The sequence below is a fragment of the Schistocerca gregaria genome, chromosome X, assembly GCF_023897955.1.
Source record: "Schistocerca gregaria isolate iqSchGreg1 chromosome X, iqSchGreg1.2, whole genome shotgun sequence".
Classification (NCBI taxonomy): domain Eukaryota; kingdom Metazoa; phylum Arthropoda; class Insecta; order Orthoptera; family Acrididae; genus Schistocerca; species Schistocerca gregaria.
In genome coordinates, this window is record NC_064931.1 from 83365022 (window position 1) to 83379841 (window position 14820).

At 40.6% G+C, this 14820-nt stretch overlaps 1 protein-coding gene across 1 annotated transcript in view; it reads right to left on the reverse strand.

Annotated features, from left to right (window-relative positions):
* Positions 1-14820, reverse strand: part of LOC126299089 (glutamate receptor-interacting protein 1) — a 538481-nt gene that overhangs the window by 151779 nt on the left and 371882 nt on the right. Inside the window, exon 8 of the mRNA XM_049990762.1 lies at positions 10836-10992. Coding sequence (XP_049846719.1) covers positions 10836-10992 — 157 coding nt within the window. The remainder of the gene's footprint in view (positions 1-10835; positions 10993-14820) is intronic.

The window sequence follows — 14820 nt, forward strand, 5'->3', positions numbered from 1 at the left end:
TGGGCATGCGGGAGGCCGGATGGACGTACCGCCGAATTGCTCAACACATGGGGCGTGAGGTCTCCACAGTACATCGATGTTGTCACCAGTGGTCGGCGGAAGGTGCACGTGCCCGTCAACCTGGGACCGGACCGCAGCGACGCACGGATGCACGCCAAGACCGTAGGATCCTACGCAGTGCCGTAGGGGACTGCACCCCCACTTCCCAGCAAATTAGGGACACTGTTGCTCCTGGGGTATCGGCGAGGACCATTCACAACCGTCTCCATGAAGCTGGGCTACGGTCCCGCACACCGTTAGGCCGTCTTCCGCTCACGCCCCAACATCGTGCAGCCCGCCTCCAGTGGTGTCACGACAGGCATGAATGGAGGGACGAATGGAGACGTGTCGTCTTCAGCGATGAGAGTCGCTTCTGCCTTGGTGCCAATGATGGTCGTATGCGTGTTTGGCGCCGTGCAGGTGAGCGCCACAATCAGGACTGCATACGACCGAGGCACACAGGGCCAACACCCGGCATCATGGTGTGGGGAGCGATCTCCTACACTGGCCGTACACCTCTGGTGATCATCGAGGGGACACTGAATAGTGCACGGTACATCCAAACCATCATCGAACCCATCGTTCTACCATTCCTAGACCGGCAAGGGAACTTGCTGTTCCAACAGGACAATGCACGTCCACATGTATCCCGTGCCACCCAACATGCTCTAGAAGGGTTAAGTTAACTACCCTGGCCAGCAAGATCTCCGGATCTGTCCCCCATTGTGCATGTTTGGGACTGGATGAAGCGTCATCTCACGCGGTCTGCACGTCCAGCTCGAACGCTGGTCCAACTGAGGCGCCAGGTGGAAATGGCATGGCAAGCCTTTCCACAGGACTACATCCAGCATCTCTACGTTCGTCTCCATGGGAGAATAGCAGCCTGCATTGCTGCGAAAGGTGGATATACTCTGTAATAGTGCCGACATTGTGTATGCTCTGTTGCCTGTGTCTATGTGCCTGTGGTTCTGTCAGTGTGATCATGTGATGTATCTGACCCCAGGAATGTGTCAATAAAGTTTCCCCTTCCTGGGACAATGAATTCACGGTGTTCTTATTTCAATTTCCAGGAGTGTAGTTTCCATGACTAAATTCTGAACTCTGGCAGAGAATCCACAGAAATTCTTACTGTAAGTAAAGTATACCAGTGCCAAGACACAATCAACATCTTCACTCCATGATGAACGAACCACTGAAGCAGAGTTACAAAACATGGTTTCCTAAAAATCTTATACTTAAATCTATACTCGATGTTAACAAATTTCTCTTCTTCAGAAACGCTTTCCTTGCCATTGACAGTCTACATTTTATATCCTCTCTACTTCGACTATCATCAGTCATTTTGCTCCTAAAGTAGCAAAACTCCTTTACTACTCTAAGTGTCTCATTTCCTAATCTAATTCCCTCAGCATCACCCAACTTAACTTGACTACATTCCATTATCCTTACCGAGCGAGATGGCGCAGTGGTTAGCACTCTGGACTCGCATTCGGGAGGACGACGGTTCAATCCCGTCTCCGGCCATCCTGATTTAGGTTTTCCGGGATTTCCCTAAATCGCTCCAGGCAAATGCGTGGATGGTTCCTTTGAAAGGGCACGGCCGATTTCCTTCCCCATCCTTCCCTTACCCGAGCTTGCACTCCGTCTCTAATGACCTCGTTGTCGACGGGACGTTAAACTCTAATCTCCTCCTCCTCCATTATCCTTATTTTGCTTTTGTTGATGTTCATCTTATATCCTCCTTTCAAGACACTGTCCATTCCATTCAACTGTTCTTCTAAGTCCCTTGCTGTCTCTGACAGAATTACAATATCATCAGCGAACCTCAAAGTTTTTATTTCTTCTTCATGGATTTTAATATCTACTCCAAATTTTCCTTTTGTTTCCTCTACTGCTTGTTCAATATACAAATTGAATAAAATCGGGGAGAGGCAACAACCCTGTTTCACTCCCTTCCCCATCACTGCTTCCCTTTCACGCCCGTCAACTCTTGTAACTGCCATCTGGTTTCTATACAAATTGTAAATAGCATTTTGCTCCCTGTATTTACCCCTGCCACTTTCAGCATTTGAAAGAGAGTATTCCAGTCAACATTGTCAAAAGCTTCCTCTAAGTCTACAAATGCTAGAAAAGTAGGTTTGCCTTTTCTTAATCTAGCTTCTAAGGTAAGTCGTATGGTCAGTATTGCCTCATGTGTTCCAACATTTCTACGGAATCCAAAGTGATCTTCCCCGAGGTCGGCTTCTACCAGTTTTTCCATTCATCTGCAAAGAATTCACATTAGTATTTTGCAGCTGTGACTTATTAAACTGATAGTTCGGTAATTTTCACATCTGTCAACACCTGCTTTCTTTGGGATTGGAATTATTATATTCTTCTTGAAGTCTGAGGGAATTTCGCCTGTCTCATACATCTTGCTCACCAGATGGTAAAGTTTTGTCAGGACTGGCTCTTCCAAGGCTGTCAGTAGTTCTAATGGAATGTTGTCTACTCCCGGGGCCTTGTTTCGACTCAGGTCTTTCAGTGCTCTGTCAAACTCTTCACGCAATATCATATCTCCCATTTCATCTACATCTACATCCTCTTCCATTTCCATAATATTGCCCTCAAGTACATTGCCCTTGTATAGACCCTCTATATATTCCTTCCACCTTTCTGCTTTCCCTTCTTTGCTTAGAACTGGGTTTCCATCTGAGCTCCTGATATTCATACAACTGGTTCTCTTTTCTCCAAAGGCCTCTTTAATTTTCCTGTAGGCAGTATCTATCTTACCTCTAGTGAGATAAGCGTCTACATCCTTACATTTGTCCTCTAACCATGCCTGCTTAGCCATTTTGCACAACCTGTTGAACTCATTTTTGAGATATTTGTATTCCTTTTAGCCTGCTTCATTTACTGCATTTTTATAGTTTATCCTTTCATCAATTAAATTCAGTATTTCTTCCATCACCCACGGATTTCTACTAGCCCTCATCTTTTTACCTACTTGATTCTCTGCTGCCTTCACTACTTCATCCCTTAAAGCTACCCATCCTTCTCCTACTGTATTTCTTTCCCCTATTCATGTCAATTGTTCCCTTATGCTCTTCCTGAAACTCTGTACAACCTCTGGTTTAGTCAGTTTAGCCAGGTCCCATCTCCTTAAATTCCAACCTTTTTGCAGTTTCTTCAGTTTCAATCTACAGTTCATAACCAATAGATTGTGGTCGGAGTCCACATCTGCCCCTGGAAATATTTTACAATTTAAAACCTGATTCCTAAACCTCTGTCTTACCATTATATAATCTATCTGAAACCTGTCAGTATCTCCAGGCTTCTTCAATGTATACAACCTTCCTTTATGATTCTTGAACCAAGTGTTAACTATGATTAAGTTATGCTCTGTGCAAAATTCTACCAGACGGCTTCCTCTTTCATTTCTTCCCCCCAATCCATATTCACCTACTACATTTACTTCTCTTCCTTTTCCTGCTATCAAATTCCAGTCACCCATGACTATTAAATTTTCGTCTCCCTTCACTATCTGAATAATTTCTATTATCTCATTATACATTTCTTCAATTTCTTCATGATCTTCAGAGCTAGTTGGCATATAAACTTGTACTACTGTAGTAGGCGTGGGCTTCGTGTCTATCTTGGCCACAATAATGCATTCACTATGCTGTTTGTAGTAACTTACCCAGACTTCTATTTTTTATTCATTATTAAACCTACTCCTGCATTACCTCTATTTGATTTTGTATTTAAAATCCTGTATTCACCTGACAAAAAGTCTTGTTCCTCCTGCCACCGAACTTCGCTAATTCCCACTATATCTAACTTTAACCTATCCATTTCCATTTTTAAATTTTCTAACCTACCTGCTCAATTAAGGGATCTGACATTCCATGCTCCGATCCGTAGAACGCCAGTTTTCTTTCTCCTGGTAACGACATCCTCCTGAATAGTCCCTGCCCGGAGATCTGAATGGGGGACTACCTCCGGAATATTTTACCCAAGAGGACACCATCATCATTTAACCATACAGTAAAGCTGCATGCCCTTGGAAAAAATTACAGTTGTAGTTTCCCCTTGCTTTCAGCCATTTGCAGTTCCAGCACAGCAAGGCTGTTTTGGTTAGTGTTACAAGGTCAGATCAGTCAATCATCCAGACTGTTGCCCCTGCAACTACTGAAAAGGCTGTTGCCCCTCTTCAGGAACCACATGTTTGTTTGGCGTCTCAACAGATACCCCTCCGTTGTGGTTGTACCTACGGTGCGGCTATCTGTATTGCTGAGGCTCGCAAGCCTCCCCACCAGCGGCAAGTCTATGGTTCATGGGGAGGGGGGAGGGTCCTTTCAGAGTATGTTGATGAAATAGCTCTGCTTTTAGCAATCATATATAACAACTCATTTGATTAAAGATCCATACTTAATGACTAGAAAGTTATACAAGTCACACTACTACGTTCAGACATTATGAATTACTTCAAAGAAAACAATTTACTGATACATAATGAGCACAGGTTCAGAGTTTATTTCAGCTGGGTCTTGATTCACATTAAGTGAAGACAACTATTGACAGGGATCTCAAGTTTATCCCATTTATAGATTTGTAAAAGGCTTCTGACATCATTCCTCACAAGCAGTTTCTAATCAAATTGTGTGCATGTAGAGTATCACCTCAGTTGAGCAATTGGATCTGTGACTTCCTGTCACAAAAGTCACAGTTTGTTTGACTGACAGGAAATCATTGAGTGATACAGAAGTGATATCTGGGGTTTCCCAAGGAAGTATTATGGGCTCTCCGATGTTCTTAGTCTATATAATTAATTTAGAAGACAATCTGAGCACACCTCTTAAACTGTTTTGCTGATGATACTGCTGTTTACCACCTAGTTTAGTCATCAGAAGATCAAAACCGATTGCAAAATGATTTAGACATATTATCTCCATGGTGCAAAAAGTGACTATTGGCACTATACTATTAAAAGTGTGAGATCATCCACATGAGTACTAAAAAATCATTTCAATTTTAGCTACCTACAAATTATACAAATTTAAAGAGTGTCAATGCAACTAAATACTTGGTGATTGTAATTAGGAAGAACTAAAAATTGGAACCATCATATAGAAAACATTGCACAAAAGGCAATACAGTCTTGTAGAGGATGTAGAGGATGTAACAAATTTACTGAAGAAACTACCTACACTACACTTGTCTGTCCTCATCTGGAGTATTACAGAACAATATTTAATCTTTACCAGGTTTGATGGATATCAAAAAAGTTCAAACAAGGGTATTTCTTGTGTATTATGATGAGGTAGGGAAGCGTGTGTAATGCGTATGATACATAATATGAGGTGGAATTAATTAAAAGAAATGTTTTTTTTTGCTTAGGTGAGATATTTTTATGAACTTCCAGTAACAATTCCACAAAGGGAGGAATGACCTTTGTACTAAAATTAGAGAAATCAGTGATCACATGGGAGGATTTGCATAAAGTAGTCATGTAGATGAAGATGTTGATATAGATAGAACAGTTCAAAATATAAAGTTCTTGAGGTGAGCTGTGCACTGAAGGACCCAGTGGCAACAGTGCTGATAGTAAATAGTGACTTTATTTAACTCCAATACATGTCGTGTCATGACTCAATGAGGTGATCATGCCTCCCTCTGTTGTACCTGGCTGGAGCTCGTGTATGGGTTCCATCTTCTGTATGCTGAGTTGGTGCCCTGCGATGCTGACTGCAGGTCCAGGGTAGGCTGGCAGCTTTTAGCTGTTATGGCCATTGATGTCAGTGATGTGCTATGGTCCTTGGTAGCATGGAGCCCTGACTGCCCCTCGCTTCCCTGCCCTCTGGCAGGAACTGAATGGCAGCTGGTGCTGAGATGCCAAGTCCCATTAAGAATTCAGCATTGGTGGCAGCATGCACAGGTAGCAGATCAGTGGGACTGTGGCACTGAGTCCAGTGAAGGACTTGATGCTGACAGCAGGTGTAGTCTGGTCTCAAAACCATGGCTGCTGCTGGCAGTGCATAGTTAACTCACTATCTGGTGCAGCTCTGGCATCATCGTGGCATTACTGGTCTCCAGTGATGAGAAGTGATCGCTGCCTCAAAATTCAGACATTTATTTCATTAAAACCTGGCATCTAGTCATGTTTTCCGTAACAAGAGACTTGCCCTGGTGTGATATTTCCTCACATGCTAAGCAATTACCACTGTGTAATGCAGTTTACAGCTGCACTTGCCTATCCTCATCTCAGAGTCCACCTGCGTATCTGTTAGTGTGATGTATCCACATTAGGAGCTACTTGCTTCTGGCTACTAACACAATACTCCATGGCGGCTTTTTCACTAGTTCTTATTACTTTTGCTAAAGACTCATAACTTTTGCTCAAACACTGGGTAGCAACTCCCTTTCTGTATGTGGATGACACAAATATCATGATAACCAGTAGAGGTGACACATTGCAATATGCAGTTAATGAAACTACTTGTCATTTAGAATTGTGGTTTGAAGCAAATAGACTACTCATAAATACTCAAAAAAACTGTAAGTATGCACTTCCATACTAGACAAAATCTAACCCCCTTCAATGCAATTATAGTTATCAGCAAAGATGACATTACGAACAGGCAGGACACCAAATTTCTTGGACTTACCATCAGTAATACACTAAATTGGAAACCACATATTGAGGCATTGTCAAAAAAACTTAGTAAAACCTGCTATCTATTATGATCATTAAAAGACACAGCCAGTGTAGATACCTTGAAGCTGGTGTACCATGCCCTGTTTGAGTCTGTCTTGAGCTATGGCCTAATCTTCTGGGGAAGAGCTCTGATTCTCTCACAATTTTCAAGCTACAAAAGCAAGTAGTAAGAATAATGAAATGTAAAAAAAGAACTGAACACTGTAAACGACTATTTCAACAGCTAAAAATCCTGCCGCTGCCATGCCTCTATACAGGGTGTCCCAGCTATCTTGTCCACCCAAAATATCTCTGGAACAATAACAGCTATTGGAAAACGGCTTTCACCAGTATCATTGTAGGGCTGGGGCCCATGAATGTACATATTTGGAAACATTCTAAAACGAAAGCATATGTGTTTTTTAACGCAAACTTAGGTTTTTTTTAAAATAGACCTCCTATATTTTTTCTTCAGCAATCCATAGCATGTACACAATGGCGTTGATTGCATCACAATATTCCCACTACATCCTGAGATACTAAGACATGAAGTTGACGCTTGAAACACCCGACATGCGCTGCTAGGGCACGTCCTGAGGCTCAGGCGTGCACCCCATGCTGCCCGTAATACCAGCAGACCGTATTATTCACATTGCGATTACGGGCAGCATGGGGTGCATGCCTGAGCCTCAGGACGTGCGCTAGCAGCGCATCTCGGGTGTTTCAAGCATGAACTTCGTGTCTCAATATCTCAGGATGTAATGGGAATATTGGGATGCAATCAACACCATTGTGTATGTGATTTGTCATGCTATGGATTGATGAAGAAAAAATATAGGAGGTCCATTTAAAAAAAAAAAAAACCTAAGTTTGTGTTAAAAAACACATATGCTTTCGTTTTAGAATGTTTCCAAATATGTACAGTCATGGGCCCCAGCCCTACATTGATACTGGTGAAAGCCGTTTTCCAATAGCTGTTATTGTTCCAGAGATATTTTGGGTGGACAAGATAGCTGGGACACCCTGTATATTGGAACTAGCTTGTTTTACATTACAGCACTTGGACGCCCTCGACAAAAATGCAGACTGCCACACACATGACACCAGAGGCAAAACACAGTTACAAATTATAGGCCACAACACAAAATAATATGCGAATGGGGTTAAATGTATGGGCATTAAAATATACAACAACCTCCCATCAGACATAAAAACAAGCAAAAACCGAAAAATAATGAGAATTCAATTAAAGGAATTGATACTAAATCGCTGTTTCTATTCCGTACATGAATTTTTTGAAACAAAATTTTAATTACTTGCAATAAGCTGTTTATTCAGTTGTAGATGTTTCTACTTAGTAAGATAATTTAATTATTGTATCTTATCTATATTCTGTCTGTATTTCATATAAGTATTCTGCTACGTGAACTATGTAGCACAATATTTTAATTACTTGTAATAAGCTGTATATTCACTTGTAGGTATTTCTACTTAGTAAGATAATTTAATTATTGTTTGTTACTCATATTCTGTCTGTATCTCTTATATGTATTCTGCTATGTGCAGTATGCACCACTGTCATATCTCATCAGGCACCACCTTTTTTTAAAAATATTTTGTCTATATGTCCTATATGTATTCTGCTATGTGAGTTATGTGCCACAACTGTCGTTTCTTGTCATATACCATCTTAACATAATTTTTCAAATTGACTTGTCCTATATCATGATGTCCTTCGCTGTACAAATTGTATGATCTACAGGACCAATAATAAATCAAATCAAATCAAATCTGAAGCACCACTGTCTGATTATTATTATCATTAGTAGTAGTAGTAGGAGGAGGAGGAGGAGGAGGAGGATTAGGAGGAGGAGGAGTAGTAGCAGTAACAGTATTGTTTCAGCTAAATTTATCTTTTCTCCCTGTACCTGCTCTTTGATTAACATACAGTCCTTCTGTATGTTTCTTATTGTCTATTACTCAAGCCATAAATTCCATTGGCTGTTCCATGGACTAGTAACATCTGTACATTTTGCCAATATCAAACTGGGATTGTCGCATGACTTTGATATAACATGATATATTTACACTTTGTGCTAAGATCACATATATTGCCTCTGTTTTTACTGTCTTAATTATTAGTAGCAGCAATGGTGAAAAATTTTCATTTCTACTACTGCAAGTTTCAATATATCACAGGAGGGAAGTTAATATTCATAGCAAAATACCATTAATGTATTAAGAAAACAGATGGAGCAAAATGCACTTGAATGAGGTTTTCAAAGCTTTAAGCCAACTTAACTCCAGGTTTCCAATGTAAAGAGTGAAGATGTCTATGAAATGTGTGTGTAAAATCAGTCTTACCTTCAAATACATTGAAGAGCCAAAGAAACTGGTACATCTGCCTAATATCATGTAGGGCCCATGCGAGCATGCAAAAATGCCCCAACACAACATGACATGGACTCAACTAATTTCTGAAGTAGTGTTTGAGGGAATTGACACTATGAATCCAGCAGGGCTGTCAATAAATCTCTACAAGTATGAGAGGGTGGAGATCTCTTCTGAATGGAATATTGCAAGGCATCCCAGATATGCTCAGTAATGATCATGTCTGTGAAGTTTGGTGGCCAGTGGAAGTGTTTAAACTCAGAGGAGTGTTCCACTCTGTAGCAATTCTGGGTGTGTGGGGTGTCAAATTGTTCAGCTGGAATTGCCCAAGTCTGTTGGAATGCACAACGGACATGAATGGATGCAAGTGATCGGACACAATGCTTATGTATGTGTCATCTGTCAGAGTCATATCTAGACATATTGGGATCACATATCACTCCAAATGCACATGTCTCACACCATTACAGCACCTCTACTGGCTTGAACAGTCCCCTGCTGAAATGCAGGGTCCATGGATTCATGAGGTTGTCTTCATAACCGTACATGTCCATCTGCTTGATACAATTTGAAACAAGACTCATCCGAGCAGGCAACGCGTTTCCAGTCATCAACAATTCAATGTCAGTGTTGACTGGCCCAGACAAGGCATAAAGCTTTGTGTCGTGCAGTCACCAAGGGTACACGAGTGAGACTTTAACTCCGAAAGCCCATATAAATGATGTTTCATTGAATGGTTCACACACTAAAACCTGCTGATGACCCAGCATTGAAATCTGCAGCAATTTGCAGAAGGGTTGCACTTCTGTCACACTAAATGATTCTCTTCAGTCATCATTGGTTCTGTTCTTGCAGGATCTTTTTCCAGCCACAGCAATGTTTGAGACTTGGTGTTTTACCAGATTCTTGATATTCACACAACACTCATGAAATGCTCATACAGGAAAATCCCCACTTCATCACTACCTCGAAGATGCTGTGTCCCATTACTTGTGTGCTGACTATGAACCATGTTCAAACTCATTTAAATCTTGATAATCTGCCATTGCAACAGCAGTAACCAACCTAACAACTGCACCACACACTTGATGTCTTTTATAGACGTTGCTGACCGCAGTGCCATATTCTACCTGTTTACATATCTCTGTAATTGAATACGCATGCCTGTACCAGTTTCTTTGGCACTTCAGTGTAGGATCTGTCTGTAATAAGTAAGTAATGGCATTGCAAATCTGCAGAACACTCACAGGCAAACCCTACTCCGTACCAAAATCACATGATCAGAGATGTAATGTAGGTAGATAACGAAAATCATGGCCTGTGAATTTGAATGCTCACTCCTTAGGTATTCTTACTAGCATCTGGTGTCAAGAGAATGACACAATAAACATGATTATTTTTACCAGTGTTAGTAACATTATGAAGCTACAGATGCTACATTTGTAATTCAGGCCAGAAAAAAACCCTTGTTAAACATCTTTAAATCCCTATGCTTTTTACTTTTCATTAATAAAGTTGTCTTCTCCTGATTTTATCTGTAATGTGCTCAAGTAGTGTCTGATATTTTCAGTTTCAATTTGTACAATCAAAGGCTATAACAGCTAAATTTAAGCTAATTGTTTTTTGTCAAGAACAGATGGTAATTTACATGCTGTAATTTATTATACAAAAAATTATTTGCAAATGAGGTTGATAGAGTATTCCTCTCATTAGCCTTTCAGCAGCTTACCTGTCAGCAGGACTATCTTTATCAATACCAGAGACAACAACCTCCCCTGCAGAAGTTCCTTGTACAGCTATTCCATAACCATGCAAATCAGACTGAAGAGTTAGGTACACTGTCTCTGAGTGGCATACACCAGTACAGCCAGCACTAGTCACTGAACCTATAAGAAAATAAAATACACATTAATTTTATAAAATTTATGCAACAGTTATTATCCAAATAATAGTCAAATGACATATTATGGAAGTTTAATATGTTTCCCTTTTGACAGGTGTACAAGTTTCCCATAGAGCTATCTGTCTACAGACTGGAAAAAAATTAAATGAATGGGGTTTGCAAAATATTCAACTTTGAAGCTTATCCCAAGATCATTTTAAAGTGTTGTAGCCTGTTGTTCATGGGAATAGGAGAAAATTTATTTACACACACACACACACACACACACACACACACACACACACACACATACATGCACACACATACATGGCACACACACACACACACACACACACACACACACACACACACACACACACACACACAGAGAGAGAGAGAGAGAGAGAGAGAGAGAGAGAGAGAAATACAGTTTTGGATGTGAGAATATATTAGAAATATATATTTGAGAGGACTGAAGCAGCTATCAGAAACTGCTTCTGAATGTTGCATTAACTACCCATCAATAATGACAAGCTTATATATTTCCTATATTTCCTCTTTCAAGTTGCAGTGTGCTACCAAGGTCTTGGACAAATATTTGTATATAAACACCCGGATAAATCTTATTGATAAATTAGTGCTACTCTAGCAACTAGCATAAAAGTACACACTGTTTTATGTCACAACAATAATAGTAAAACATATATATAATGTGTTGCCCATTGAAAATATATGTAGAAGTATTAACTGAGTATTTTTTTTTAATTTGTATGTTATCATGTAATTTGTAGGAGCAGGAGAAATAAGGTACTGTAAACACATCAACAGAGATTTGAGTTTTTGTAGAAAAGTGTATATAAAATACAAATGTGCTATTAATATCCTGTTTCTCAGCACAGCACTGTACGGACACATTTCACCAGGTATAATGTCAGTTTTAGCTTTACATTGTCATACTTACCTGTTGTTTTCACTATAGTATACAAATTACTTGAACACAATGGGAAATAAGATGGGCATTATGGTTGCACTTTAAAATTTACAGCAAGACATCATCTTGATATTTTTAGGAGAAGTAATATCAGTCATAACAGTAAAATTACAGGGAAGAGCAAAAACATAGGAAGTATTGATATGATAGAATTATCACTGGAGGAAGAAAACTGGAGGCTGCCATGGAAGTGGAGACAAGGATTTAATAATACTATGATGGTTTTTCATAGAGAAATACAATTATGTCAAATGTATTTGATGTTGGAAACTGGTAGACACGGAATAGCCAGAGACTGAAAACTGTAATGATGCAAACATATTGCACAGAAATTTTCAGGGAAAACATGCCATATTTTACACACTGTAAGGCACTACGGGCTATAAGATGCAACTTAATTTTTAAACAGATTAAAAAATAATATTTTTACCATTTTTATTATTAGATTGCAAAGTCAGAATAAAAGAATTCGTAGTTTATGAAACCAAACAGACCGTTAAAATCTCTGAAAATCACCATCTTCAAGCTCTGGCCATTTTGAATTCAGTGCTCTATTTGCACATTTAGTCTTCTTCATTTTTTTCAGTTCTTCTTTACTAGCCCATTAATCATGAATGTTTTTTTTCTGTTGGTGAAGGGCTGAAATGTCATTCGGCTGCTCTGTTTCCATGTTTTTGCATATGCTACTACTTTCAATTTATAGGCCACATCATATGAATACCATTTATTTTTTGCCCTTTAAAAACCTACACACTAACAAAAATATTGTACTGTTGTCAATAAATATTGTGACTCGCTGATCTTCAAAGTGCCATTGCGCAGTTACGCGCGTTCTCTACATGCGGCGCTGTCTGCCAGCCATGCAGCAGCAGCGCCACCTAAACGGCCAGCCAGCTGGCAGCCGCTAGACTTGGACTCAGTTATGATTTGACTGTTAAAGTGTACACATGTCTTACTCTGTTTACTTGATCTGCGACTTTCATGTATTGTGTCTTCCTTGAAATATATTTGTTCAACTTGAAGTTATTACAACTGGCGACAAGGTAGCGATTTTTCTGTTCCATCATTGACCCACATGTTTCTATGGCTACTTCAGAGCAACTATTGCAAGGTCTCATAGAACAGCAAACGCTTCCCACAAATGTGATTCATGATTTCGTCGCGGCATCAAATGCGGGGCGTCTCTCGTCATTGTCTCTACCTAATTTTCCTCCTTACAACGAGACGGGGGAAGACTGGTCTGATTATGAAAAATGTCTTTGACAGCACTTCTTGGCATTTCATGTCACAGATGAACAAACTTGTAAGTCTCTGTTCCTTTCATGGATTTCACCTCAAATGTATCGGTTGTTGTTGCAGTTCGCTCCTTTGAAAGATCCTGTGTCTTTGTCCTTTGCTGAAATGTGCTCACTTCTGTCCGTCTATTTTCAAAAGCAAACGCATGCGGTAGCCTCTCGTGTTGCCTTTTATCATTGTCAAAAACAACCCTAATCAATCCTATCATGCTAGGGCTGCTGAACTTCACGGCCTCAGCAGAAAGTGTCAATTTGTTACTGAAGTTCACAAAGCATCCTACGCCGATTCCATGGTACAGGATGCTATTATCCGTTCAGCGCCCGACAAAGAAGTTAGGCAACGTGCCCTTCAGTTGGCAAATCCAACTCTAGATGAAGTCCTATCCATCACACAGTCTTTTGAAATTTCTAGCCCCACTGGAGCGCAAATAGAGGCATGGGGCAACATCGAGGAAATATAACCTCTGTGCGATGTTGGCGAAACGTGTGGCGTGTCCCTGCCGGCCGACGTGGCCGCAGTATGCTCCCAAGCGCAACCTCAGCCTAACTGTAAACAAACCTCTAAGAAACTGCAGCAAAACCCGCGGCAACTTCCTTCGTGTCCGTGGTGTTTTACGAAACATTCATGAGAAGATTGTCCACAACATTGGCTGTGTGTCACAAATGCAAAAAAAGGGTCATGTGTCATCCGGTTGCAAATGTTTATGAACATGACACTGATCCTGATTCTGTGTTGTCTGTCAATTGTACTTCTTCCCTTTCAGGGAAGTTATTCCTCACTGTCCAAATACTTGGTCAAGATGTTCGCATGCAGGTCGATACTGGTTCTGCTGCCACTATCATCAGTTCTCAGACGTATCTTCAGTTGGGCTCTCCAATCCTGTCACCTGTCACTAGGCAATTACGGACTTACAATAAACAGAAGATTTCTCTCTTGGGACAATTTGATGCTGAGGTATCTTACAAATCTGTCGTTTGCACTGTTCCCATATTTGTGGTCGACCATAGTAACGCGGAGAATCTTTTTGGTTTCGATGCCTTTCACGTTTTTGGGTTCTCCATAGATGACTCTGTCAATATCATCTCTGATGCTATTCCTTATGCTCAATTGTATTCCTTGTCAATGACATTTTTATCCATTTTTTCTCCTGGGTTAGGCCGTGAAAATGACTTTGAAGCTCATAACATGCTCAAACCTCGGACTAAGTTTTTTCGGGCTCGGCCCATTCCAGGTCAAATGGGAGCTGGATCATCTCACTGCTTCAGGGGTCTTGCTTCCTGTCACTTCCACTGAGTGGTCCTCTCCTGTCATTGTCGTTGCTAAGCCAAATGGTGATATTCGTCTCTGTGGCGATTTCAAAGCCACTGTGAATGCTCAATGCCTTATCAACACTTACCCTATGCCTCAACCTGAAGAATTGTTCACTAAACTTGCTGGAGGCCAGTATTTTTCTAAAATTGACCTGTCAGGAGTTTATGATCAACTTCCTCTCGATGCTGCTTCCTGGCAATTTCTGGTTCTGAACATGCCTTTCGGCCTCTATCA